The 25764-nt window shown below is 37.6% G+C and overlaps 1 protein-coding gene across 23 annotated transcripts in view; it reads right to left on the bottom strand.

Moving 5' to 3' along the window:
- Nucleotides 1-747: 747 nt before the first annotated feature.
- The window catches only part of PLEKHA7 (pleckstrin homology domain containing A7), a 159461-nt gene continuing 134444 nt past the window's right edge, over nucleotides 748-25764 (bottom strand). For 12 of the 23 annotated variants that reach the window (XM_065066119.1, XM_065066106.1, XM_065066108.1 and 9 more), the window contains 15 exons: nucleotides 25685-25753; nucleotides 25451-25531; nucleotides 23998-24147; nucleotides 22051-22152; nucleotides 18828-18936; nucleotides 17505-17743; nucleotides 16893-17081; nucleotides 15743-15860; nucleotides 14833-14912; nucleotides 14234-14434; nucleotides 10886-11038; nucleotides 8263-8396; nucleotides 7049-7191; nucleotides 3978-4086; nucleotides 2064-2294 (listed from right to left, as the gene is read on the bottom strand). In XM_065066119.1, the coding sequence (XP_064922191.1) occupies nucleotides 3989-4086; nucleotides 7049-7191; nucleotides 8263-8396; nucleotides 10886-11038; nucleotides 14234-14434; nucleotides 14833-14912; nucleotides 15743-15860; nucleotides 16893-17081; nucleotides 17505-17743; nucleotides 18828-18936; nucleotides 22051-22152; nucleotides 23998-24147; nucleotides 25451-25531; nucleotides 25685-25753 (1866 nt within the window). In that variant the 3' untranslated portion in view covers nucleotides 2064-2294; nucleotides 3978-3988. Of the gene's footprint in view, nucleotides 2295-3977; nucleotides 4087-7048; nucleotides 7192-8262; nucleotides 8397-10885; nucleotides 11039-14233; nucleotides 14435-14832; nucleotides 14913-15742; nucleotides 15861-16892; nucleotides 17082-17504; nucleotides 17744-18827; nucleotides 18937-22050; nucleotides 22153-23997; nucleotides 24148-25450; nucleotides 25532-25684; nucleotides 25754-25764 lie in introns of all 23 variants that reach the window. The other 11 variants (XM_065066104.1, XM_065066117.1, XM_065066123.1 and 8 more) reach the window with 5 other exon arrangements.

Genomic DNA, 25764 nt, shown 5'->3' with positions numbered 1-25764 from the left:
ACCTGCGGTCAAAGGCTCCTTTGTGCGCTGAGAAACAGGACGAGCGTGTCACGGGCAGCTCAGCTCCCAATTTCCCCCGCGTGCATCGGGAGGTCAAGCACTCACATTCTCAAATACCCGCTCTTGAGTTGGCAGCGTCAACACTAACCACAGAAATATTTCTAACTGCTTCTTTACATGTTGTGCTAGAGATGAAGTTTCAAAAGAATCAAGCATTTCCAGCGGTCTCCATCACGCTGGTGTCGTCTGGGGGAACGTTCTGGTGTCGGTCACGGCTGGTTCGCTGCTACCGAAACCTGCTACACCCCGTGCCCGCCGACCCGCACCCCGCTCACCGCCAGCGCACGGCTCACTGTGCAATGCGTCCCGGTTCCGCTTGTTCCTCTTGAAATTACTTTTGATACTTAATTTCTCCAGAAACTAAAGGGCTAAGAATATGTCAGACAAACACATGTATCTACGAGATAGACAGGACACTATTGTAGACATTGTGTTTAGGGGAGAACCATGACAAATCTTCCCGTTAAAGCATAAAGATTTAATCAAATGCTAAGGAACATTTCCAAAAGAAAAACAGGCAGGTTTGGTGTAGGGGGAACCTGATCCAAATCCCAGCGAAACAAGCACAAAACTGGGGAACTTCAATGGGATTTGAACCAAAGAAGAGCAAAATGTGATCACAGTACAAACGACTCTGGATTTTCAACCATATGGACACTGATAAGAGAACAGACAAGACAGAAGCTATAGGAGGCAGTTACGTTAATATTTTAATATATACCATTTTCCAAACTGTTACATTTTATTTAAATTAATGTTTTCTTGCAAAATATTCATTTATGCTTTCAAAACTTTTTATAAAGGCAAAAATAAATCATCATTTTGGCAAAGGTTTTGAAGTTGATACTGGCAGTATTGAGGTAAAATAGATGGCATTAGCTAAATACATACTTTCAGGAATATTTCTGAGTATAGTGTTAATATATGATTTGTTTTAAAGTCGGAAACTTGAAGTTCAATCAATTTCAAGGGTTTTGTAGCTATTACTTGAATACAACAAATAAACAAGTTATTGTTGTCACAAAATACTGCAGAAGTAGTTCTCAGTCATCTCTCATCCAGAGCTGAACTCAACTACTAATTACGTAATATTGGGAAATTATTTCATGTCTTGCATTCAATGCATATACATTTTTTTTCAAGTAAAGTGGTTGCAGCAATTAATTTAATCTCATTTTCTCCTATGTCACTACTTCGCCCTTTGCCCTGTAAGTAAAACACTGAACTTCAAAGTTTGGCAAAGTTAAGTTCCATGTGAACATACACAGGGAATTAGCAGGTGCCACATTACATTAGTTTTGCTGTTTGCAGGATAAATACTAGTCAATACATCATACCATAATGTTTATTGAAAAAAAATCAAAAGAAAAAGACATATTTACTAGTAAAATGACACATGCTATTATATTTTATTGCTTAGTTCACGTATTTTCATTAAAAGTTTTCTTCTTCCGCATCTCAACTTTCAAAAAATAGGATTTGTTAGCTGGGTGTTACTGAGGGGCAGCACTACTGTCAAGAGCAACCTAACATACTGTGTATTGATACCAGCACATTAATCACGTGGAACCAAAAAAGGAAACGGGAGTTAAAACTGGCTTTCCTTATGGCTTTTGTGGAAAATTTCAGCTAAACAGTGGTTACCGATATTTAGAAATTCAAGCTAATAGTTCCTTGAAATGTATTATTCAACAGGCAAAAGGGTGGGTTATTAACGATACAAAAATACTCAATCCAAAACACCTTTTGGCAAACTTCTCACTTGTGATAGCTCTACCCATACCCTAGGAATGTTCTTCTATTTTGTTCAAATTTACATTTTTTCATGAAACTTTACATTGTGCATCTGAGCCTGAGGGGGAAGTAACAGCGTCTTTTAACATCTGTGCAAGTCGTTTCTCTTAAAATGAATTCAGCCCTTGATTGAAAAAAAAAAATTTAAAATATAATGTTCTAAAAATACATTGTCAGTATTTTACAGAGTTTATTAAAAGTGCCATTTATTCATATAAAAAGTCTGAACTAAACTGAAGTCAAAATAAAATGATCTGCAATTCTCTTCATTTTCATAGAAAATCCCCCTATTATTCTCTGAATGTATTTCCAGAAGAACACGTCATCAGCCGGCGAGCACCTTCACAGACAGCTGTTAACGAATTATCCTCTTCTTCCATTCGGCATCTCTAGGTGGGATTCGCTTTGAGTCTTATGTCAGTGTTCGCTTACTGCCTTGGCTAGCGTGAAGTAAAATAAAACATGGTTAAATACTAAAGTGAGTACACTACTGTCCAGCAGTAAGCACTTTCTGGAAACAGTTTTTTATTAAAGCCTTCTGCAGTCTGGCAGAATGAACAATTCATATAGACACATTAAATGAACAATTATCTCATGATGCCACTGAGCTCATGCTCAACCTGCCTGTTGCTGGTTATTGCAATTATTTTCTTGATAATTTTCCTGAAGAAAGTGTAGGTTTATTTTTATATATATGTAGTTACATATATATACGCATACATACATATATGTATAATTATATGGACATGTGATAGATACATGTTTTTAAGTCAATCTGGAATGGCAGAATGGCTGGGGTAGGACAGCACCTCTGAGGGTCATCTGGTCCAAGCCCCCTGCTCAAGTCTGCTACCCTGGGACCATATGGTTATTTTTCAGGGTTCTTGAGGCCACACCAGGGTACGTTACTCGTATGCAAAGCCCTCATGTGACAGTGACAATCAACCAGTATATCCGTGGATATAATGGTAGAGCCAAGTGTATTCAGACACAGCAAAGATGGTGGAATCTGATTCTCAGAAAGATAAACTGAAACGGCTGTTTCCGACAAGCTCTGTAGGAGCTCCTAACGTCTACACACCTTTCTTGATGTAAATCTGCCATCTTTCACAGGCCTTATAGAAGGCAAGTCACTGCCCCTTTGGGTCTTTCTGGTATGTGCGCTTTTCCCCCCCCCTCACACAGGTATTTGACTCAGATTAGTGACAATGAAAACAAAGGTATCACAAGATTAACACTATTTGAGGCATTTAAGGTATTCACCCAAATCAACCTTCTTTCCTACTTCATCTGCGTTTTACATGTTTGTTCAATATCAGGCAATAAAATCAGGCCAAAGGAAATAAGAAAGGTGAGAATAATTTGAAGGGGAACTATGGAAGCATGGGGAGTGTCTTCACTAGGGACAGGTTTTCCTGTTTCAAACAGAGAAAACCCTGACAATAATCCTGGGAAGAGGTGATACACATCTTTATACGGACAATGAAACTATGATAATTTTAATACTTGCAGTGGCAAAATAACTTAGACACAAAAATAATGTCTTCTATTAACACAATTCAATGAGAAACATCAAAGGCGAGAAAAAGTGAAACATGATATTGTAGAATTAATTAGTTATAAAGGGCCAAATTTTCAGCTCACCTCTATTAAGACTCGGCTGATGGTTCATGTGTAAGATAGCAGCCTACAAACAAACCCCCTGCTTATACAACTTTGTTGGCACTTTGGATTCTCTTGCACAGCAACTGCGTATGTTGTGCCCAAACAAAACCGCCTCGCACCCCCACGGCAGCCACCGCAGTGCCAGCGCTGGCCAGGGGAGCACAAACCGCTGCTGAAAATCTGGCCCCATGCTAATGAGAGCAGAGGTGACTCTTCCCTTCACCACAGTAAGATTACAGAAGCACCTTATCCGTAGAGTGCCAGCAGTTATCTGAAGACTTTTAGCCCACATGTTAGCTCATTAGAAGCAATATTTGCAAGAATAAAAGGTTTCTGAAAAAAACAGATGCATGCGTTCATCTGGATCTAGTTTAGGTTTAGTAAAAATGCTAAAATTCAGCAAGCCACAGCAAAGGTACAATGGCAAATCAGACATGCCGAGAGCAGTTAGTTCTTACTTTTAAGGTGTTTAAACAAATGTGTAGTGAAATCCATTGCTTAAGGGGGAGTGAGGTGGCTGTGGTACAGAAGGTGAGGGTGCTTTAGGTGGATAAGTCAACTGCTGAGCTAGAAGGGATCACATACAGGAATTAGGCTGCACAATCAAACACTCATTTTACAACAGAGCCACCTTCACTTTCTAACACACGAACAGGAAACCCAATTAGTAACGCAATGAGGTGTTACACTATTTTAGTTATGTGGAACACAATTTAAACAACTACATTTCTACCTGCTGGGTTTTTCTATTAGTTGCATAAATTACAGTGATAAGCATTCCTGTTTTGATGACAATATGGACAGTTGATCTCACAATGAATTTTCGCTGGAACATTTTAAGGTACACACCACTGATATACCTTTATGCAGCCCTGTTTTCAAACGGCAGTTCTGAAATAGCACCTATATTTACTAATACGATTTCAAGATTTCACTGAGCTTTGTACAGGTTTTCAACATTTCCTGTTATATGCCAATGAACAAAAATAATATATAGAAAAATCACCCCCCAAAATTACATATGCATGTAACAATTTGTTTAGTATGGTGCATGATTTAGTAAATACATTTTCAGACCTCAGCTTGAAACTTCAGGATAAAGAATACAATGAAAACTATTCTTGTTTATAAACCAGAGTAATGGTATTAGAAGACAATAATCATAAAACTAAAGAGATTAAAACTCAGTCTTAAATCCTGCTTTTACATTTTGAAGGGCCAAAGGTAGAACTACTTCTAAACACGCTATTTAGGAAATGACTTCTTGATACTCCTACACTTGATTTTAATCTTTCAGATTCTTGGCATGATTCCAATTTAGAAGGCTGATATCTTACTAGGAATAGAGAAATTCTAAAATGCTATTTTACAAGGATTAGATAACTGCATAGTCTATTTTAAAATACATTTATATTATCATAGCATCTTAACTGCTTCCCTCCCTTCCCCGCCCCAACGGGAAAACTTAAGCTTCAGTCCTTTTCATAAGCAAATCTTTTTAAAAAATCCTAGTAATTTAGTTTTGAATTTGCAGATATGGTCTGCAACAAGAAACAAATGACAAACCATGCTTTAAAAATTAAACTAGAAAAATAAAAATGTTGAAGAACCTGTGAAATTATAATAAATGAGAATGTACAATCAGCTGTGCAAAGCATCAAATGATTTTCTTTTTAATCACTTTAGATCATCAGAAAATGGGCCATAACTAAGAAACCTGCATCTTTTCTATGGTTTGTTTATTTTCTATCAAAACCAAATAGGTTGGCTTTTTTTTCAGAATTCCTTGAAAGGTGTTTTGTTTTTAAAGGAGTACGTAATAATTGAAATCAAGGCAAGACACGTTACAAGAAGTATTTGAGATACCAGTGTTGCAAGGGAAACCACATGGACATAAAGGTTTGGACTTGCTTAAAGAATTAAGTCCTTGGCTACTATTTGAGGTTTTTTTCAAGCGTCTGAGAGAAAAGAGCTAACTACCATACCCCACAAAGAAAATTAAATTAAAAAATCATCTTGCAACTGACTGCAAGTTTTTTCAAGCAGCATTTAAACACTTCAGTGCCGATACACATTTTAATTCCCTCTTTGGGGAGAACTAAAGAATTAGGAAGCCACATCAAGGCTGTGTAGCATGGCAGGCACTCTGCTCTCCTCGTACTGACAAGATGGAATAATTTCAAGTACGGGTTGCATTCACCTTGGTTAATCTTAGCTTCGGTGCTACCTTTTCCCAGAAGAACCCAGAACTCATGTGGCAAAACACTGCGTTGGTTCCTACCTCCTGAAACACCGAGTCCCTCTCCATAACCAAAGCGTGTGAGTCCCTGTGACAAGGACCTGGCTACCAGAAGTGGGGCCAGACTGTCTGCAGAGAAGCCATTTGGATGCACAGATGCCTGAAGGTCCAAAAGGTTATTCCTGAAATGCTTCTAAGATCTTCCAATTCTAGGTGCTTTTTTGTTTGTCAATCATTTTATTCCTTCGGTCAATCATTTTATCCCTTCCAGTCAGATAAATTACCCACAGAACCACTCCAAAGTCTCAAGATTATGATCTTGAAAATGTATTCCATCCCCTTAAAATCACATTCCCCTCAGGTTTAGCTGCCACTGCCTCTGTGAGTATCCAGCCACATTCAATCAACAGCCTGTTACTATAGATGCATCTGGATATTGGAATAATCTGTCTTTAATGGGAAGGACTTAAGGGCTTCTGTGGCAAGTGCCATCAACTTCAGATGAGAAATGTGCATATTTTTTCTCCATCATAGCTGAAGTTTTCATTATTTCCGTTCTCCACTGGAACACTGAACTGCGCCAGTTATAAATGGCCAGTCAATCCTCGCTAGAATAGCTGCTACATGTATTACTGTGTGATACAAATCTCTTGACATTTCAACTATAAAGCAATCAAGAGTGAAATTATCACTTTTAGTAACATTTTGCAAAAGATCTATTATTTTCCAGGCATCAAGCAGAATTTGTGCACGGCTGTCTTGCTCTGACCTCTGATCTTGGTCACCAGACAGAAACATGCCAATACCCATTTCACAATGTCCTTTCAGCCTGTTGTCATACAGCTCAAGCTGCAAATCATCACACTCTCATCTCAATCACTGGATCAGGGAACCTTTCTGCTTAAAAAAAATTAAAAATCCCTTTGTCTTGATTTTTTTAAAGTCATAGATCAATTAACTTCTTAAAAATTAATATAGAAATACCTCATTTAATATAATGACACGTAACTAATTGAAAATGTTATTTTTTTTACTACTACTAGTAAGAGTAAGCTTCCAAACTCTGAACTTCCTGATCCTACTATTTTGTCCCCTTCACCTTGTCCATGGGAGGCCAAATACTCAACGCAAATCTTTAGTTTCTCTAAATTTGTTATCTATACACACTTTTTGCTATTTTGCATATGAATGACTAAAACCCTCTCTTATACCAGGAGTTCAGCACCAACCCCCCCCAATTTTAGAGGCTGGTAAGAACTAGCTGTTATTTTGTAAATAACTAAGTATTACCTGCTACCTCCTTGCTCCTCTGAGAGGCTTCAGAAGCCAAAGCGTATGATATGGTAATGATGCGCTCCTGCTCTTGCAGCTGTGAATCTAAATCAACCGAGTTGTGTTTGTCCTGGGCAACAGTAGGCTGGAGATTGTGCATACTAGTGGGAAAGCGCAAAACAACATTAACATTTGCAAACATAAAGAAGAATCCACCACGCAGATGAGAACAAGCCTGAATTCACACAACAGTTTTCAGATCTCGTCTATCAGCCTCTATATTTTATCAATGATCTTTAAAGAGAGCTAGATATAGTATGTAAATGACTACAGCATACAAAGACAAACGATGCACACATTACACATTCAGTCACAACATCTGCATAGCTTTAAGTACATCTGAAAGTCCTTTGTTGTAAATACCCTGTTTACGTGAATGCACTATCAAAATACGGGAGCATGGGCACACTGGCAAGGCAGTTCAACGTTCAACCTGGTTTCAGCATTAGCAAGACAGCTGTTGTAAATATGCACTGTCTCGCAGGAAGTTTGCTTCCCAGGTGAGTCTGAAACAAGGAGCCTTCAGAGGGCCCGCACAACCCATTAGTTACTGGGGGTCTCTGAAAGGTCAGTGAGTCTCCAAGAGGATGGAGAGTATTTACTTCTCACTGGGCTGGAAGACCTACCATGCCCAGAGGAAAAGGCATATAACCTGCTGGTCCTCAGGCATGGCCTCTTTAACTGCCTTCCAAAGAGACAGAAGATACTTGAGGTACTCAAATGCTTGAAACCGAATGTTTCAGGTGACTCGACATTATCTGTAACTAGCCAAAAGTGTTCTCTCAGCATGCCAGCTCTCTGGAGACAACAGAAATTTGTTCTCACTCTTGACTTTTCTTCTGGCTTTGGCCAGATCTGTGCCTTTCCTTCCTCCTCACTCTTATCTACAAATTGCTTGGTAAGGACTCACTACTATTTTATGATTCTCTGAACAAGAAAATGGACATACACAAAATCAGTCATTATCTCTTCTCCCTGGTTTTAGAAAGGAGCTTTAAGTATACTACATAAATTCTGTGTGCATGTTCTAAAAGCCACAAAGTACACTTAGATAATTCAACAGGAATCAGACTGTTGTATGAGGTTAGTTCCCAGTGTTTAACACCAGCCCCTATACATGATTTGGAAAAAACAAAACCAACCCAAGCCCACAACAACCAACCAAACCTGACCTTGATTTAGTAAGAATATTCTTTATCTTCTCTGCTTTACGCTGCCTTGCTGCCAGTTCTTCTGTAGAAAGAGGCTCTTCTGGCTCCAGTTCAACATAGCGTTCTGGAATTGCAACCTTCTCAGGTTTTGACAACTGTGGAAAGCAAGCATCAAGTTTTTAATAACAACGACTTAAAAAAAAATGAGATAAATTCTCCTCAATGGGAGAACACAGAGAAAAGAATAAAGCATGGGTTTTCATAGTCAATACATGTACCTGATGCTAAACACTCCCTCTGGATATGAGCTGATGCCCTTTTAACAGTGTCTTTCCCCTCTGATTCATTTTACTTTAGAAGAGAGATCGAACAAATATTAAAGCGGATTACAAAAGAAATCAGAATCAACAGGGAACCTTTCTTCAGCTCAGGCTTAGAGCCCAAAGTAAGACACTGCCCAAAGCTGTTACAGTAGAAAAAAGAAACCACTACAAGACTGACTGGAAAGTGTGAGATTTTAACGCCATGATATTTATGTCATGCCAGCAAGAACTTCCAACAACTGAAAGGAAATACCACCTGAAGTTTTAACCTAGAGCACCATTCTTTTGAGAATGCATAATCTTCTGTGAGCAGCAGAGAAAAAAAACAAACCAAACCAACAAACCCACAGAAAACAAAACCAAACAAAACCCCAACAGTTTGTAATAAACTCAAGAAACTCTTAACTATTAAATCCGAAACCATAGGTGTTCAAAAGTTATCAAGGGAACTGACCCAAAATACCCTAACATTGTGCAATTATAACAATATGTTGCATATACATAATTCTGTAGATTGAAAAATTTAATATGATTGCACAAAAGCAAGCAATATATTTTTGTTAGATCAGTTTCTCTGTGGGAAATTTTTTCTCCACAGAGGAGATTTAAATCACCCAATAAAAATTCAGTTTATAAATGGACTTTAAAAACCAATGCCTATTATACAGAACAGGCTGCTTTTGAAAAGCACAAACAAAGGATGTGTGAATAAATACAAATAAGTTAAGGGTAACTATTTTTTCTTCTCCTGTTTATATTTTTGTTAAAACACTCAAGAGGCAATGAGTTTTCAAAACTCAGAGTTTTAAATAAAAATAATCCTAAATTTTTCACCACTGAACTTAGTCCACACTAATTCAATTGCATATGTAAAGTGGCTCAGCAATTCACAGGCAATCATAAGCCCAAAGCATACAATACGGTCACTGGCACTCAGAACCACATTCAAATCACAACCTCAAATTTTTATAGTTCTCAGTAAACCCAAGGCCAATGCTTCCGGAAAAACCTTCATTTTCCACTACACTACTTTACCTTCAAATCCAACTCCACTCTATAGCTCTGCAGCTATATACATATATATATTTTTATAAAATATATATCTCCATACTACAACTAATTTAGATCACCTCATCCTGTCACTTCCAGAGTAACAAACTCAGTTGTCGGGTGAACGGCAGATTTATTTGCCTTAAAGATACAAGTGAGTACATCATCTTATGAGGCACAGAAGTATCTCAGCTACAGAAGTGCTTGCCAGGTGAAAAAGATGGGTATCTGAAACAGAAAAGGCCAACCTGGGTAACCTGAGAAAGAAGCTTTACACTCAGAGCTTCAGACCTGCTTCAGTTACTCTGAAGCAGGACAGAAATGCCTCTAAGCAAAAATGTTTCCTGCCCTAGGACTGGGGTACTGGTCTGGATATCTGAAGTGGCTGGCGTAGCCCTGGAGGCCTTCTGGAAAAAAAATTAATAGCAGAGTGCAACAAGGAAAGGCAATACAATGGAAATATTTTCTGTTTCTGAAGTTCACAAGAGCACTGCGTTTTCTGTAGAAAATATACAAAGGTTAATTGAAAGATACATTCATTCACAAAGATCAACAGATAACAGCTCACAGATTCAACTTCACATAAAACAATACCAGCTTTCAGAAGAGTAGAGGTGCTTACTACTTTAACTGTCACTAATAATTTTACTGATTTTCCATCCACCATGGCATTTTACACAATGCACAGTTCCACTTGCTACATTCTTTCTTTTCCACCAGATGGCTCAATCACATTTCAAACAAATAATTTACTCGGTTGCTAGAGCTGAAAAAAAGATTTAGGGCCCAAAACACCAACTGAGTAATTTGAAAAGCTGACAGGAAAGTGTTTTCTGCTCCGACCAGGATAAAGTACTGCTCCCTCTTCTCTACTAGGGTTTGCCAGTCAAAATGAAGAGTAGGGTAGCTCTGGGGAACTAACTTCTGCTTCGTTGCTGTTTCTTATTTTCAAATACTCTTGATGTTGTTTTCTCATCTTTTTTTTTTCCAATTTATATTACATTGCCTCACTTAGTCACTTTTTCCTCTATAAAGTCTGAGATGTATATTTCAAACAGTAAAGCCAGCTCTTCCACTTCTTCTCTCCACTAAAACACAATACAAACATGAAACTTAAAGAAATTCTAAGTTCCAGGCCATAAATTTACAGTATCCGAAAGAACCATTTTGGCTCAAACTTCCAGCTAACTTTTGAAAGAAAAGAATTCACTACCTAAAACTTAGAAAGGTTATTATTTTGAGGCACAGGAGACAAAAATGATGAGTGTTACCTCTCTGCTGATATCAAAATCATAGTCTTGAGGCTCCAGGTCTGTCTCTGTCACTGCTACCGCCTGAACTTTTAACCATTCATTTTCATTCTTGTCTTCTCCACGAATTGCTCTCTCAAGTAACTGCAAATCAAATTCTTGCTCCCGTTTCCACTGGTAATAGATACAAAACAATTACCAGAATTCAACCATACTGACAAATTCATAATGAATAATGTACATTACTACTGCTGCAAATGCTATCTTGTTGACAGAATCTACAGAGCAAACCCCTTTACCGACAAGAAAAAAGAAAACGCAACTGTATTTCTTGGACATACGGCTGGGAGATCTCATCACTATCTGTGCTGTAGGGATTCTGCAGTATTATTTAATTTTGCAGGAGATGTTCAGGAGTATTAAATTCTAACAAATGTAATCATCACAATTTCACATATCCTGATTAACATGGAACTAGCTACACACAAACATCTTTGGAAGCACAGATGCTAACACAAGTGAATCTCTGTGCTGGCAGACTAGTCCCAGGCGATCTAATGGGGCAGGACTGTCTGATTTTGAATGACTACACAGAAAGGATATTTCTATTGCAGGTTGAGAATTGCAATTTGAATGTTTTATGTATCTTTCTAGAGTAATGCCTAGTTATTAAAGATGGTAATATTTTATGTACTAGCATTAACTTGTGTTGAATTAAAAATATAATAATTTAGTAACTTGTAAGCTCTTCTGACTTTACCAAAAGCGGTATATAGCCACCTGCGAAGATAAAAAGCTTTTCACATTCTGTCTTTAAAAGGTAAATATTTAGCAACAGCAAACGCAGAATGTATTTAAATTAAGCAGCATAATTTTAGAGTTCTCCAATCACTTCATAGCAGCTCCTTCGCAACTACATACAACACAGCTGCATAAAAACGTGTGCTTAAGAACACTAGCAACGCTTGTTTGTTTAAAAAATTAAGGTCGGTTGCAGCATAATTCCATCCAGCAGATCTCAGAAACTTGACCACACAGAGTTGAAACACAATATTAAAAGTAGTGGGAAAGAATCATTTCAGCTGTACGAGACCCTCAAGATCATCAAGTCCAACCATAAGCTGACTCTAGCACTAAGCCATGTCCCTAAGAACCTCGTCTATGAGCCTTTTAAAGAGAAGGGAAAAAAAGAAAAACACCAACAAAAAAATTAAATTCTCCTCAAGCATTTGAGGGTATCAACAGGGGAACATGCCCAACATATCTCTAGCATTTCTGTTACAGATACTTGGATTGTTTTGGTTGAAGTTTGAACACCATATGAAGTCCTTAGACTTCATTATGCTACTTGCATTAATGAATCTAATTGAAACCTATTCATGCACAAGCTCTCAGTATTCACTCAGATGACAGATATCTTCCACGTATATTTTAAAAAGTTAAAAGGGAATTATATTTCAAAATTTAAGATGTTTCTTTACAGAATTCAAAAGAGAAAAAAATGTTTTCTCATACAAGTACTCCAAACTCATTCTTCTACTCATATTCAAACCAGGCCTGATTGACATAGTATATTTTAAATACATAGAATCATTTCCAAGTTATTATGTACTGGTAAGAAAAACATCAAACCATTCTTACGAAGCAGTACTTTTATTGGCTTTGATGTTGCAACTTTTACATGAAAAAGGCATTGTATATAACAAGTGAATTCATGTCCTGTGATCAGTACTTAAAATGTCATACTACATTTGAGAGCTGACCGATTAAAAATTAGAGTTACACAAACAATATATGTTTAAAGCAAATGTTACACACTGAGCAGCACTTCAATTATACATTTAACTGTTTGCCATTTTGGCTGCTAAATAATTGTAATGCTGTAAGTAATTGTGCTATCAAACATGCCTTTTGTGTATTGAAGCCCTATAGGTACAAGAGATGACTTCTACAAAACATTCCTAGGGCTGAAGGATTCTATTTTAACTCTTTACAGCAAGAAAAAGACCAAGATGGCACCCAGATTTCTAGACAAAATGTCTGCCGCCAATGTTAATAAGAAGTGTTATGAAAATGTTTAAATTCAACTTGTGTATGCTATGTGAGTCAGGAAACATAAGCAGCTCAGATTTAGTCCTTCTAATTAAAATATGAAAATAACAGCGATGCTATAGTTCTACGCTTCCCAAATATTATGCACTATCTCAAATAGATTTGTGATTGCAAAACAGAAGACAAAATAGATGAATGTCTCCAAGTAGTGCACTCGTATTCACTGAGAAAGTAAATGCAAATAACTGGCTGTAAATTAGTGCTACTAAACAGTGGGAATGAAAGGCTGAATATTATAGGGTTTTTTTAATGCTAGCAATTGACACACGTGTACTAAATGCAATTAAGCCTGGTAAAAATTGAGTAGTCCAGTTAGAAATTTTAAAATAACTACAAAATTCTGCAAATTAAAGACAAGCAAACAAAAAAAAGAGGCATTAGGGGTATGATGAGTGACGAATCTAAAAGCAAGAGATCTTGTGCAATGAATTAGGTAAAACAAAGTGATCGTTCTAAAGCTCTAGTGGACCAAATAAAAAAATAAATTAAAAGACCACAGCATAAGTGCAATTACAGTACAATCTTGGTTTAGCACCAAGTGAGCGACCAGGTAACTTAACCAATTAGAATTGCTTTGGTTAGTATCCAAAACGTATCATTACAAACTTATAATCTGTACAGCATTTAATCTCAGAACGCAACAAAAGTCCTTTTCTTCAGCAGCTTGAATTTGAGCCTTATTAGAATATTCTACATTTTGAGCTTTAAAGAAGAATTTGTAGCAATTAAAACATGCTAGCTCTTACATAAATATCTAATCAGCATGATTAGATTTTAAAACTGATTATCTATTTATCATCTCTTTAAAAAAACAAACATCACCTCGATCTGATATTACCATGACTATCTTGCAGTCTAATTTCTGAATTAAAAAGAAAAACACCCATGCTGAGTAAGAACATTCTAAAAGGCCCATTCCATTATGAAGCAGTTTTAAAACTGTACAAGCTTCTTACACTTTTTAAATACAATTCTAATACAAATGACCACCTCTCTGAAATCACTCCAATATACTCACATCTCCACTCAGCACACTAACCGCCGACCAACTTACCTGCCAAACCTGCTACATATACGTAACTACTAGTAAAAAAAGATCATCTGTTGCTCATACTCTCTGAACTCATTTTATACTGTATAACACTTATTTAATTAGACTAGAAGCATCACACACACTCAAGTGAAAGTGCTTGCTAGGAAAAAAAAAAAATCCAAAGGTATTTTTAGTTTAGTCCTTTTAAGGCATATCTAACATACTGAGCCTACGTCTGCAGAAATGGGCCTGATGAAAGACCGAGATGAAACAGACTGCCTTTCTCCTTGGCTAAGAGTTCTCTGGCGTTCACGAACTAATGCCTTCTGATGTCGCTTCATTCTTTCTAGTTGTTCCTCTGCACTCATCTTGCCTCTTTGGTGGTCTCCAGAGTATAAACGTTCCAAGGCACTCTTTGGTCTCTCCTGTAGAAGTCACAAGGCACAGAAAACATATGTTGTAATTAATACTTTATAAGAAGTATACAAGAAATTAACTCTTTTGCCTACCTTATCACTAAACTAACATGATTTTGTTCTATTATTTTCCATGATTTTGCATACTTCAACTCTCTATTTTCTATTAGTACTGCTGATTTTGGTACAAGACCTTGTTTTATAAATCAATTTCAAATGCAGTAAGTTGCCTGTCTGCTTCCTGATTCATTTAAGTGAGTGAAAAATCGCAGATGTTATTGGATCACAGGCGCTGGGTCCTCTGACATGCTACCACAATCCCACTTCCTGCTATGCAAAATATATTCTTGGCTTCAGTATTTTGAACGGTTCAGACGTTTGCCTTCTGATGTTCATTTAAAACTTACCTTGGACCTATCCCTTCGAAGTGTTGCATATGATGCAATGGTAGAAGATTGATGCAATCTGGAAGTTGATCCAGATAAACCTTTATAAGGAAGAAGAGAATGCTTTAAAACCAAATGACAGAATAAAATGAAGACAAGTGTCAGATATTTTCTTAAATTATGATGCTTTCCCTGTGATATTCTGGATGCTTTTTCAGCTCATGTTTCATATTTTGCAGTTCAGAAGATCAGGAGGGGCACGAAATCTCATTTCAGCTAAAAGTAATGTGTTTCAGGTCACTATTGATCAAAATTCAGAAGCATCTACAATAATTTAGAAGGTTATATTAAATGAGCTATGGGGTGAACTCAGAAGTACAACAGTACGTAGGCTGTACAAACAGAATCTATGAAGAAAAATCAAACCTTAACATTCCCAGTTAGAAAGGAAAGAAAAAAAGAAGAGAAAGGCTAAGAAATTAAATGCTCTTTCCCAAGTATCTTCTCTATCCTCATTTGTGAAACAGTTCCAGGACTGCAGTACAGCAGGGATGGAGCATCAAGGGGCACTGTATTCTTATTATTTATTGCTTTTACTTCAACAGCAATATGTTTAAAAAAAATAGTTTAATTTGCAAAAGATCACACAGAAATCATGAGGAAAAATAACTCTGAATAATAGGAGACATTCTAACAGCTCATTTCATGTTTTGCTATGGGTTTTTTTTAAGCATTATATATTAGGTTGCTTTGCAAAAGGCTGGTTCTCTGAAACAGTACCATTAAAATGCACAAAATATCTAGACTTTCACAGCATTGTGTAGTTAATCTAAAAGAATTAAAATAATAATCTGATAATAAAGACCGTGTCCAGAAAATCCTAGGAGAGAAAAGCTCCTGCACAGACCATACTGATAAAATCCTGGCTTACCACGGGTAGGTAATGTCTGGTATCCACTGTCAGAGCTTATTAAACCGTTGGAAGGCTGGCTGAGGTCACCGCCTATTGTTGCTAGTTCTGGTTCACTCATGTATGAACGCAGTTCCACCTATATGGAAAAACACTCATCAGCTCAAATGAAGTCACAGACAGCAAGTCGTCTTGAAATAAATCCTAAAACTTTGTTTCTGGATAACTAAATCTGTCCACGCCATTATTATAAGTCATAAATCTCTCTCTGCCACCACCCACCTCTCTGCCACGAGCTCTCTCTCTTTATTACAAGACCTAGAGGTTCAAGTGGGGCAGCTGACACACCTAAGGGACAGGATGCCATTCAAAGGGACCTGGACAAGCTCAGGAAGTGGGCCCATGTGAACCTCATGAGGTTCAACAAGGCCAAGTGCAAGGTCCTGTACCTGGGTCAGGGCAACCCCTGGTATGAAGACAGGTTGGACAATGAAAGGATTGAGAGAAACGCTGCAGAGAAGGACTTGGGGGTACTGGTGGATGAAAGATTGGAGGGAGGTGATTCTGCCCAGCTGCTCTGCTCTGGTGACACCCCACCTGAGTCCTGCATTCAGCTCTGGAGCCCTCAGTACAGGAAAGACATGGGCCTGTTGGAGAGGGTCCAGAAGAGGGACATGAAAATAATCAGAGGGATGGAACAGTTCTATGAGGACAGGCTGAGAGAGTTGGCATTGTTCAGCCTGGAGAACAGAAGGCCTTTAGGAGACATTATTTTGGCCTTGCAGTACTTAAAAAGAGCCTATAAGAAAAATGGGGATAGATAGGCCAAGGGGTAATGCTTTTAAACTAAAGGAGGGGAGATTCAGGCTAGACATGAGGAAGAAATTTTTTACGATGAAGGTGGTGAAACACCGGCAGTTTGCCCAGAGGGGCGGTAGATTCCCCAGCCCTGGAGACATTCAAGGCCAGGCTGGTCAGGGCTCTGAACAACCTGCTCTAGTTGAAGATGTACCTGCTCATTGCAGGGGGGTTGGACTAGATGACCTTTGAAGGTCCCTTCCAACCCAAACTATTCTGTGATTCTGTGATTCTATTCTATATTTTACAGACAAGTATCTTTTATTATAAATTCACATTTAAAGTGCAGGTGTATAGATGTATGAGTGCTCACCCTATAATCTCCATTTACATACTGTCCAAGTTCTCGATCTCTTTTTCTTTCATCTGACTGACGCTTCAGGCCACGCACTGATGTGTGTCTGATGACAGTGGCTTCTCTTGGGAGAGGTGGGACAGCTGGTGGCTGATCATCAGGACTGTACAAGTGAGGGAGAGGAGGTCTGGGCGGTGCTTCATCTTCCTGGTAACAGGAAAGTACAGCTATTCGGAAAACAGCCTACGAATAGTTTGACATAAACTGACTGAAAGTTCATTATGTTATGTGAGTTATTTGTGACTTCTTCAGCATGCTCTCCTCTGTCCACACCAGGAGCTTGAGGCTTAAAAACCAAACAAGACCCAGGAAAGCAAGCAACTAATCAACCACAAAGCATCACCAGGAAAGGCTCTGCACTGGTATGTTCTGAAACTGCATAAGGCTACTGTACATAAAGCTCCAGGTTATGCATATACACTCCCCTGTAAGTGCTATTGCTCAGTTTCGATACAGTGTTTCCCTGTTGTGCCCCTACACTGTGTGCACTTTGTAACTGTGAAACTTTCACCGTTTCTGCCAGAAGTAAAGGTAAACATGGTGAATGAGTCTCTCAAAAGCAGTACTTACAACCTTTGGGTTTAGCTTAATTGGTGACTGAAGAGGTGGCTCAATTTTCTTCAGCTGCTGTGCTTGGTGCTGTGCTCTGGCCTGGAAATAAGGCTGTGGATACAGCCGAACCTCCAGCGAGGATTTAACCGGGCTGGGTGGAGGGCTTTGCGGAACTGAAAGCTTGCTCTCCGTAGTTGTGAGGGAAGCTGGTAAGGAAGGCACTGAAGACTGAGAAAATGAAGGCACTATTTTTCTCTCTAGGGGAGAAATATGCAAATGTGTTAGGTGTTGTTTCTTATCAATAATATTCATAAGAATAGCAATTCACATCCTTAGACTTCATAAAACAGCCCTAATACTCTGCACATTGCTTTGAACACAAACGGGTGGTTTTCTTGGGCATAAAAATGTTTGATTGTTACATTATAGCAGGGGTGGAAAACATTTTCTTGATGAGGATCAAGCAGGCCTTTTAGGCCAAAAATAAAAACACACATTTTAATACCATCCAGTAAAATTCCTCAGAGAGGCCAGTGGGAGGGAAGGAAGGAACAGCTCAAGGATCATATAAAATCAGTTCACAGGCTGTATCTGGCTCCGTGCCACAGATTCCTTAAGACGCCTATAGATCTAGAAAAGGCTGAGTACTCACAGCCATACCTTAAATAAAATAAGATCTCACCATCTCAGAACTATTTTATCTCTCTATGTAAAAGGTAAGCAAAGATACTTTAAATATAAAGTGAATTTACAGGAGGCATTAACAGTCTCTTGCTATCCCAATGCCTTAGGTCTTTTGCTTTGAAACATAATAAAGCAACTGAACTGCAGACCACACACACTTTCCCTTCCTCTTTTCCATAGCTGATGCGGTTGCTCTGCCCACCAAACACCTGCCTCAAAGGGAGCGGGGAAGGCAACTGCAGCAAGGGCAGCTGGGCGGCATCCCAGTTAAAAACAAACAAAAAGCAGAGAATACCACAGGAAGAGTTCCTGGACAGAATGCAGAATAGATGCTATGTTGGCATGAATCTGGCACATGACAGAAACCCTTTCTGCAACTCACAGAACTTAGCCCATTATTATCGTTCCCTTTTTTATGGCTTGTTACATTTTGGTGCCATCAGTATGTGAAAACAAACAACAACAAAAAAACCTTTCTGCCATCTCAACCAAAGAAACATCAAGTTAACGTGCTCAATCAGAGATATCTGATGCCACCCATAGAAGAATGAACTGGATTTTCTCCAGTAGAACAAACTTCAAGACTATTTGCACAGACGCAAGGATTCACCTGCATTTGTATATTTTTTTTCCATGTATTAATTAGGTTCTCTTTACCTGGATTCTTGATAGAGTCTACTATGGTTTTGTAGTTGGCTTTATTTGCACTCAATCCAGCTGTAACATCTTCAATCCTCCACAAGTCTTTTTGTATTTGTGTTTTCTCCTGATGTTTGCAGTAAAAGAAAAAGAAAAATCAATTACATCTAGTTTTTAATTTATTATGGGCTTATCCTTTCGATATCAAAACCTAATGAATGTTTCAGAACTTACACGAAAACTTCGGCGTCTACAAAGGAAGACTGGGGAGACACATCTACATTTTCCTTTACAATATTATTCAGGGTACAAAAAAACAGTTTAATGTTCTTCATAAAACGAGCTTGCAGAACCTTTTCAATTGAACTTTGTTCTTAAATCCTATACTTACACATTTAAGACTGCTAAGGCAGCCTTACGAAACTCATCTGAGTGTATTTAGGGGGGATGCCCAATACTGAAAAAAAAGAAAAAAGAAATAGTAGTCTCCCTGAATACTGCTGTGAATTTCCTAATAGCTTTTAATGGATGAAATATAAACCCAAAGCTAACTCAGAAGGGCTGACAAATTTAATTCCTTCTTATATTTGGGTTGTCGGGCCTACAGGACATGATGTATTATAGGTTGAAACAATATACTGTTGCTGTTCCAGGATTCAGTCTCATCTTGCATTCTGTTTGCTTTAGCAAGGCACTCCAAGGAGGAGAGAGAGCGCAGCTTTGGCTGCAGTCTGGACCCGGGCTTTGATAGTATCTTGCAGCCAGAGGCCTTGGCTACTGAAGCACCACCTCAGTCAGGTGTTCACCACAATTGTCATAAATAGCCATTCTCATCTACGTAATCAAAGCCTGGTAATTCTGCCTTCAAAAACTGTTATTAAGAAAAAACTTAATATTGTTTTCCTCTTGGAAGAAGAAAGCAGAAGGCAGTGAAACATCTTAGTTAAGAATTGCTTACAAACTGCTCAAGAAGCCTAGAAATCCATCACCTGCCATGAGCTGCAAGATAACCACTAATTAATCCTATAAGCTTGAAAGAAAAAAACTTCAGCAAAAGCTCTTCTACCTCACAGAGCTAAGGAAGGCATATAAATTGCTTTCCCCTTTCTGTCTTAGATCAGAAAATATGTTCAGCCAGGTTATAGATCAGCAAACAGGGTGCCAAGAACACAGACATTGAAATGATGGAGAACGTTATTTGCCTGTAGTAAACTCACTCAATAGATGGGACATATCTTGAAAGACTGTCAGATACAAACTATAAATTTGCATGTCTCATTTCATTTTTCTAAGATTCATCATACTACAAGGAACCAAATGATGGATTTACAATAATCAAGCCTCAGAACTGTCTAAAAGAAAAAAAAAGAGCACCAAAAATCCTGCTTCTGAAACCACTCAGAAAATGTTCGATCCGTAATGTACAAAAGCTGTGAGATCTTTTAATATTATTTCTTCCCATTAGTTTAATATTAATGTGAAGAGAATACTTTAGATCAAAAATGGACTAGATCGAAAATATAAGCAGACGCATTTATTTTTAAATTATGAAAGCCAAGATTGCTGTTTATGAAAGGGTATAAATATACTTTATGGGCAAGCATGAAAAGGTAACTTGGAAAGATAAATCAATTTCCTAACTTCCTTCACACAGAAACATATATTTGAATGATTTATAAAACCAGAGCAGAAACACTTACCAACTAAAAAGTTATCACTGACAAAACATCACATCTCAGCTACTTTCAGCATGCCCAGATCCCCTCAACTCTTAAGCAAAAGACAATGAGGCTACACTCTTAAAAGCAACATTTACTCTGACCAAGCTGCTTGAAACATTTGGGTTTTAACCTCTTAATTAATGCTACATAGAAACAACATTAGCTGTTTCCTACAGCAACTTGAGCCTGCAAATTTATTGAATTTTTAATACTATTCCATGAAGACTGCATTTTTTTAAATACCGCATGTATTAATTTAGTGCTCTTGGAAAATACTAGATAAACAATCTTGAGCCTACATACTCCTGGGAAGAGATCAAAAAGATGAACTATCACGGTTACTTCAAGTGAGACTTGTTTGAAGGAATATATAATAGTTTTAAGAACACCCAGTACTTTCTGGAAAAAATCAGCTCCCCTTTATATCTCCAAAACAGGTATGCAGAACCATTTTTAAAAATCTCAGCCAAAGACAAATGTACGTATGGATACATATATACATTTATATATTTAAGTATACACACACAAAACACATAACATGTATGTTGGTGCGTGCACATGTGTTTTTTTATAATTATGCGTGTATGTGACATGAGATGACAATAAAACCGAGTTAACATTTTATCTGTGCAAACTGCATTCGCTTCTATATGTATTGCTAAATCACATGCCACACATCCAGTATGCTCAATGCACAAATGGAAATTCTTTCCTGAAGTACTCTAACAAAGTATATTCTGTTTAAACCTGTAATTTCCCTTTGTTAACCAAAATAACTTCATATAGGGATGATTTTATTCTAAAATACCCCTGGGACTTTTTGAAGAAATGTATTCTACAGTTGAGCTCAACTACGCATACACACACACACAAATCTGGACTGCATTCCTTGCTTTAAGAATAAAATCACCAGTCTTAAGCAGGTACGTAGAAATAATCAGGTATGCGACAACCAGTTCAGCAAACAGAATAACTTGGCTTCTAACAAAGCTTCTTCGTAAGATTCAAAACTGAATAATTGATTTAAAACCGAGATGCCTTTCAATTACTGATGGCTGTTAAACACTTATTCCATTTCACAAAACAATCTGCAGGGATGAATCTTCCATAAATAGAAGAACATGACAAAGAACAGGTAATGACAATAACGAGACAGTGACTGATGTTCTTGAAAATGGATAAGGAAGCCAACAATGTCAGATCAAATAAATGGGAGACTAAGAAGTCCTGCATAGTCTTATAAATTAAATACGTTATCAATGTCAAGATGTCAGCACGTAATAAAAACATAATAAAATAATGACAAATTTGCAGAGACAACTTATGAGAAACTATTACATGCTACAGGATAGCTAGTTGCTGCACAGCCACGCTGTTACCATGTCTGAACTCTGCAAACTAAGCTACAAGACAGCTGAATAGAGTGCAAAAGTTGTGGAGAATTTCTACTTTGAGATGATAGCTTTCAGGTTCACATAAAACCATCTCATAAGTAAACCAGTGTCAGGAGATGGACTCACCTGAGATACCAATGAACTATTCATCTGTTCCTGTAAGGCTTTTTTCAGCTGGTTCACATCCTTTTCTAATTTCAGATATTCATTCCAAGCATTTTCCATTTCCTGTTAACAGAGGGAATACTCTAATACAGTGTTACAATAAACTTTGAATCACTCTATCCATTCTCTAATTAAGCACAAAAGCGTTTTTAAGATGGTGGTATTCTACTACAAAAATAAGCAAAAAATCCATTTTGGAGTCTACATTTTTGCTTAGAGTTGATGATAAACTTCAAAATGCTCTATAGCTTGCAATATCAAGTCAAGAATCCCTAGTTAAAGAATTCTGGCCATCTTCCTCACACAAAACCATTTCTTAGGCATAAAACTGGCATTTAATAGAATCTGAATGATGACTAAGATGCTATGAAGGAATCGAGTCTATTCCATTTCCTTTTACCTTAATCTTCTATTTAAAACAAGTTTATAATTAAAATCCAAATAGTCACCTAAACCAGAACTCATGCTTTGAAACACAAAGCACGTTGTTCTTCAAAAGTTCTACTGACCATGTTATAATGTCATTAGAAGTGAATAAAATAAGCAGAGACCTGGAAAATAACACTATCCCATCACCCTTACTTTACTTAGATTATCTCCAGCATCCATGACACCACAGTCTGCCTTGTGACCAAGAAGTGAGAAAAATCAAATATCTGGAACATTTTTATGTAAAGAATGATGAAGCAGGCTTTTCCTCTGAAGTCTAGAAAAGAGATCACTTGGGAGTTGAAGGGAAGAAATAACGAAGGTCTAACAAAACCAAAAATGGCATGGAGAGTGGTAATGACTGACCACTCCCCATCCTTTCTTATACAAGAGCAAGGGTCTACCACATGAAACATGTGCAAGTCAGGCTCAAAACAAATACAAGGAATAGTTGTCCACACAGTGGGGAAAAGATCTATGTCATAACTTGCCAAATTATGTGTAGGATGCAAAAGGTTCACAAAATTGAATAGAAGACTGTACAGGTTCTTGGAAATGAGATGTACTGAGGATTACTAAATAGACAAATAGAAAATGTCAACCTCAGGAATTCCCTGAGCAGAAAATAATTAGAAGCTGGATTGGTTATGACAGGACACACTGCCCGCCTCTGCTGTCTTCACTCTTCCTTAAGCATCTGCTTACGCCCACTGCTGAAGCCAGAACCCTGGGCCAGGAGCCTCAGACTGGACCAGTACAACCATTCCTACAATTACCTGCTATTTACGCCCCCGATCAAATGTTGAATGTAATCTGTGAAAGTCGTACATTTTCTACAGGCACAAAATACGGCATGTACGTATATTTAAATAATACTGGCATTTTAACAACCACATCCTACTACAGGAAAGGTGTTCATGCAGTTCTAGGAACAAAATTATGAAGAGCTGCTCACATATTCATCAAAAGGCAGGAATAATATAGTAAGTACACAACACCCAGGTTCAATATACTCTTTCATGGCCGATTCCTAGAAATATTTTTATTATTAAGAATGCAACATTAAATTGCATTTTAATTTTATTAAGTCATAATATCAACAGTAAATATTTACCAAAACATCAACAGAGTTTCTCAATTCCTTTTCCCCTGGAAAAATATCATTAAATCACATTAATATTTTCAAAGAATTAGCTGAAAGATTTGCAATGTAAGCGCCATGTATAAATGAAAAAGGTATAAAAAAAATTTTCTAAGCTTTTTTTCTGGAGTGGGGGGGCATGGAGGGGTGGAGGGATGGCAAGAGGGCAATGAAAAGGAAAATTGGAGAGACTAAGTTTTGTTGTTCTGGTTTAGTATCCTGTACTTTAACCAAATCAGTTCAGAACAGGACTTAACTCCCCTATCCAACTAATTATACAGTTTTACTCTAACTGGAATTCTAATTACGGTTTTCTTGAAACAACCAAAACCACATACCGTTGAAACTTTGGATATTTCAGCCCGAATATGTATGAGATCCTCTTGCAAAAGTCTCTGCTGGTAAGAAATTTTTTCCGCGTGTTGTGGTTGGTCTTTGTACTGTTCCATCTGCCTGTGTAAAACCTCCAAAACAGACTCCAGCTGATCCTAACAAAGAAGATGGTGGTAAGCTTGCAACATTTACATGGAATTTTATGGATCTACATGCGGGAAAATAGAAGTTGTTTTCCACCTCCCCACCTCGGCACTTCCTATAAGCCACTAGAGGTTCAAATAGGCCTCCTGTTGTGGAGACTAAGATGTAAATGAAAAAGTGCAAGAGCCTTAATTAACTATTATAATCAAAATTAACTGATATTTTCTATTAAATCTTTCCATTCAGTAGCCAGAACTGTGGAAAACGCAAATCAATGAGAGGGAAATTCTTCTATTTACAGTCTGTACAAAACTCTAAATTAGAGTTTCAGAAAAATTCCTACTAAGCCGTATAGAATTGTGACAGCCCTACCGCAGCACAGCATTAGCTGTTTATTCAAGGATAGGTTCTTATTCACTAATATAGTTGAATTAGCCATGCAAGGGGTTAAAATATTGCCCAAAACACTAAGTAGGCCTGATTCATTCAGTCAGGAATACAAAACGCAATCATTTTTGCACAGTAGCTCTGAAGGATCCACCTGGACAGTACTTTCATTTTAGAACAGATGGTTTTCTGAACCACCTTGATTTATTGACAGCCGTGCCTTGTAGGCAGTGAAGCTGATAATAGGCAAGGAAAGACAAGGGAAGGCAAACCATTTTGTTATTGTGTGAATTGAATGGGCACAGACAAAAGGAGGTAGGTTCCAACTACAAACTTAGCACAGAAGATATTTCAGCATTTCGATCAGAACTCTCAGAAATAAGTTCACAGTACTATATATAAACCCGCACGGGTTTCTGAAATTATTATAAAAATACTCTCTCCCTTCTCTCGCGCCTCCTTCTAAAAACAAACAGACAAACAAACACACACACACAAACAAAAACCCACCACGCCACATAGGTTACAGTGAGAGCTCAATATGCTGGCACGCTGCTATATATGCAAACAAAGTTTGTGTAGGCGGGAAGAACTGCAAATGGAACATGACTCTGCCTGCCACCACATACATATTAAGACACAAAGTAAGACTACACAGAAAAGTGTATGTACCCCAATTTATAATAAATGCCAGAAAATTAAGTGCATGTGCTTTTCAAATACTCATTTTCAAAATAATGTTTTCTGAAAGTGGGTATGCAGTCCTAAGACAAAAAACCTTTTCTTTACTTAAGCTTACACACATGTCCAAAGAAAACTATGACGCAAGCAGCATCCAGTAATTAGATTTTTTGTTTGTAGTTCCATATTTTATGATTACATGAAAGTTGTTATTTTATTTTATAAACTCCTCCTTAATTTGCTTACTTTATTTTCCTTAAGGGCTCTTATTTTGTCCTCCAAGTCCTGTAGAATTCTATCCTGCTCACAGAAAATGCTTAGCTTGACCTGAAAATGAAATAATATAAAGATATAATGTTAAATTTTTAAAGCCAAGCAGAAAGAGCACAATACCACAAAAAGCATAACACGAACACGTAACAGTACAATATAAATAGCCAAACCAAGGCACGAGGTTCTGAAGTGGTATTTGATACTCACATCAATATCACTTTCTGCAATCTTGACAGGTTTTGTACTTCGTTCTTTTAACGTGTCACGCCCTGTCACCTAAGAGGAAT

Source organism: Columba livia, chromosome 5 (assembly GCF_036013475.1).
Source record: "Columba livia isolate bColLiv1 breed racing homer chromosome 5, bColLiv1.pat.W.v2, whole genome shotgun sequence".
Classification (NCBI taxonomy): Eukaryota; Metazoa; Chordata; class Aves; order Columbiformes; family Columbidae; genus Columba; species Columba livia.
This window is presented reverse-complemented; position numbering and strand designations above follow the sequence as displayed.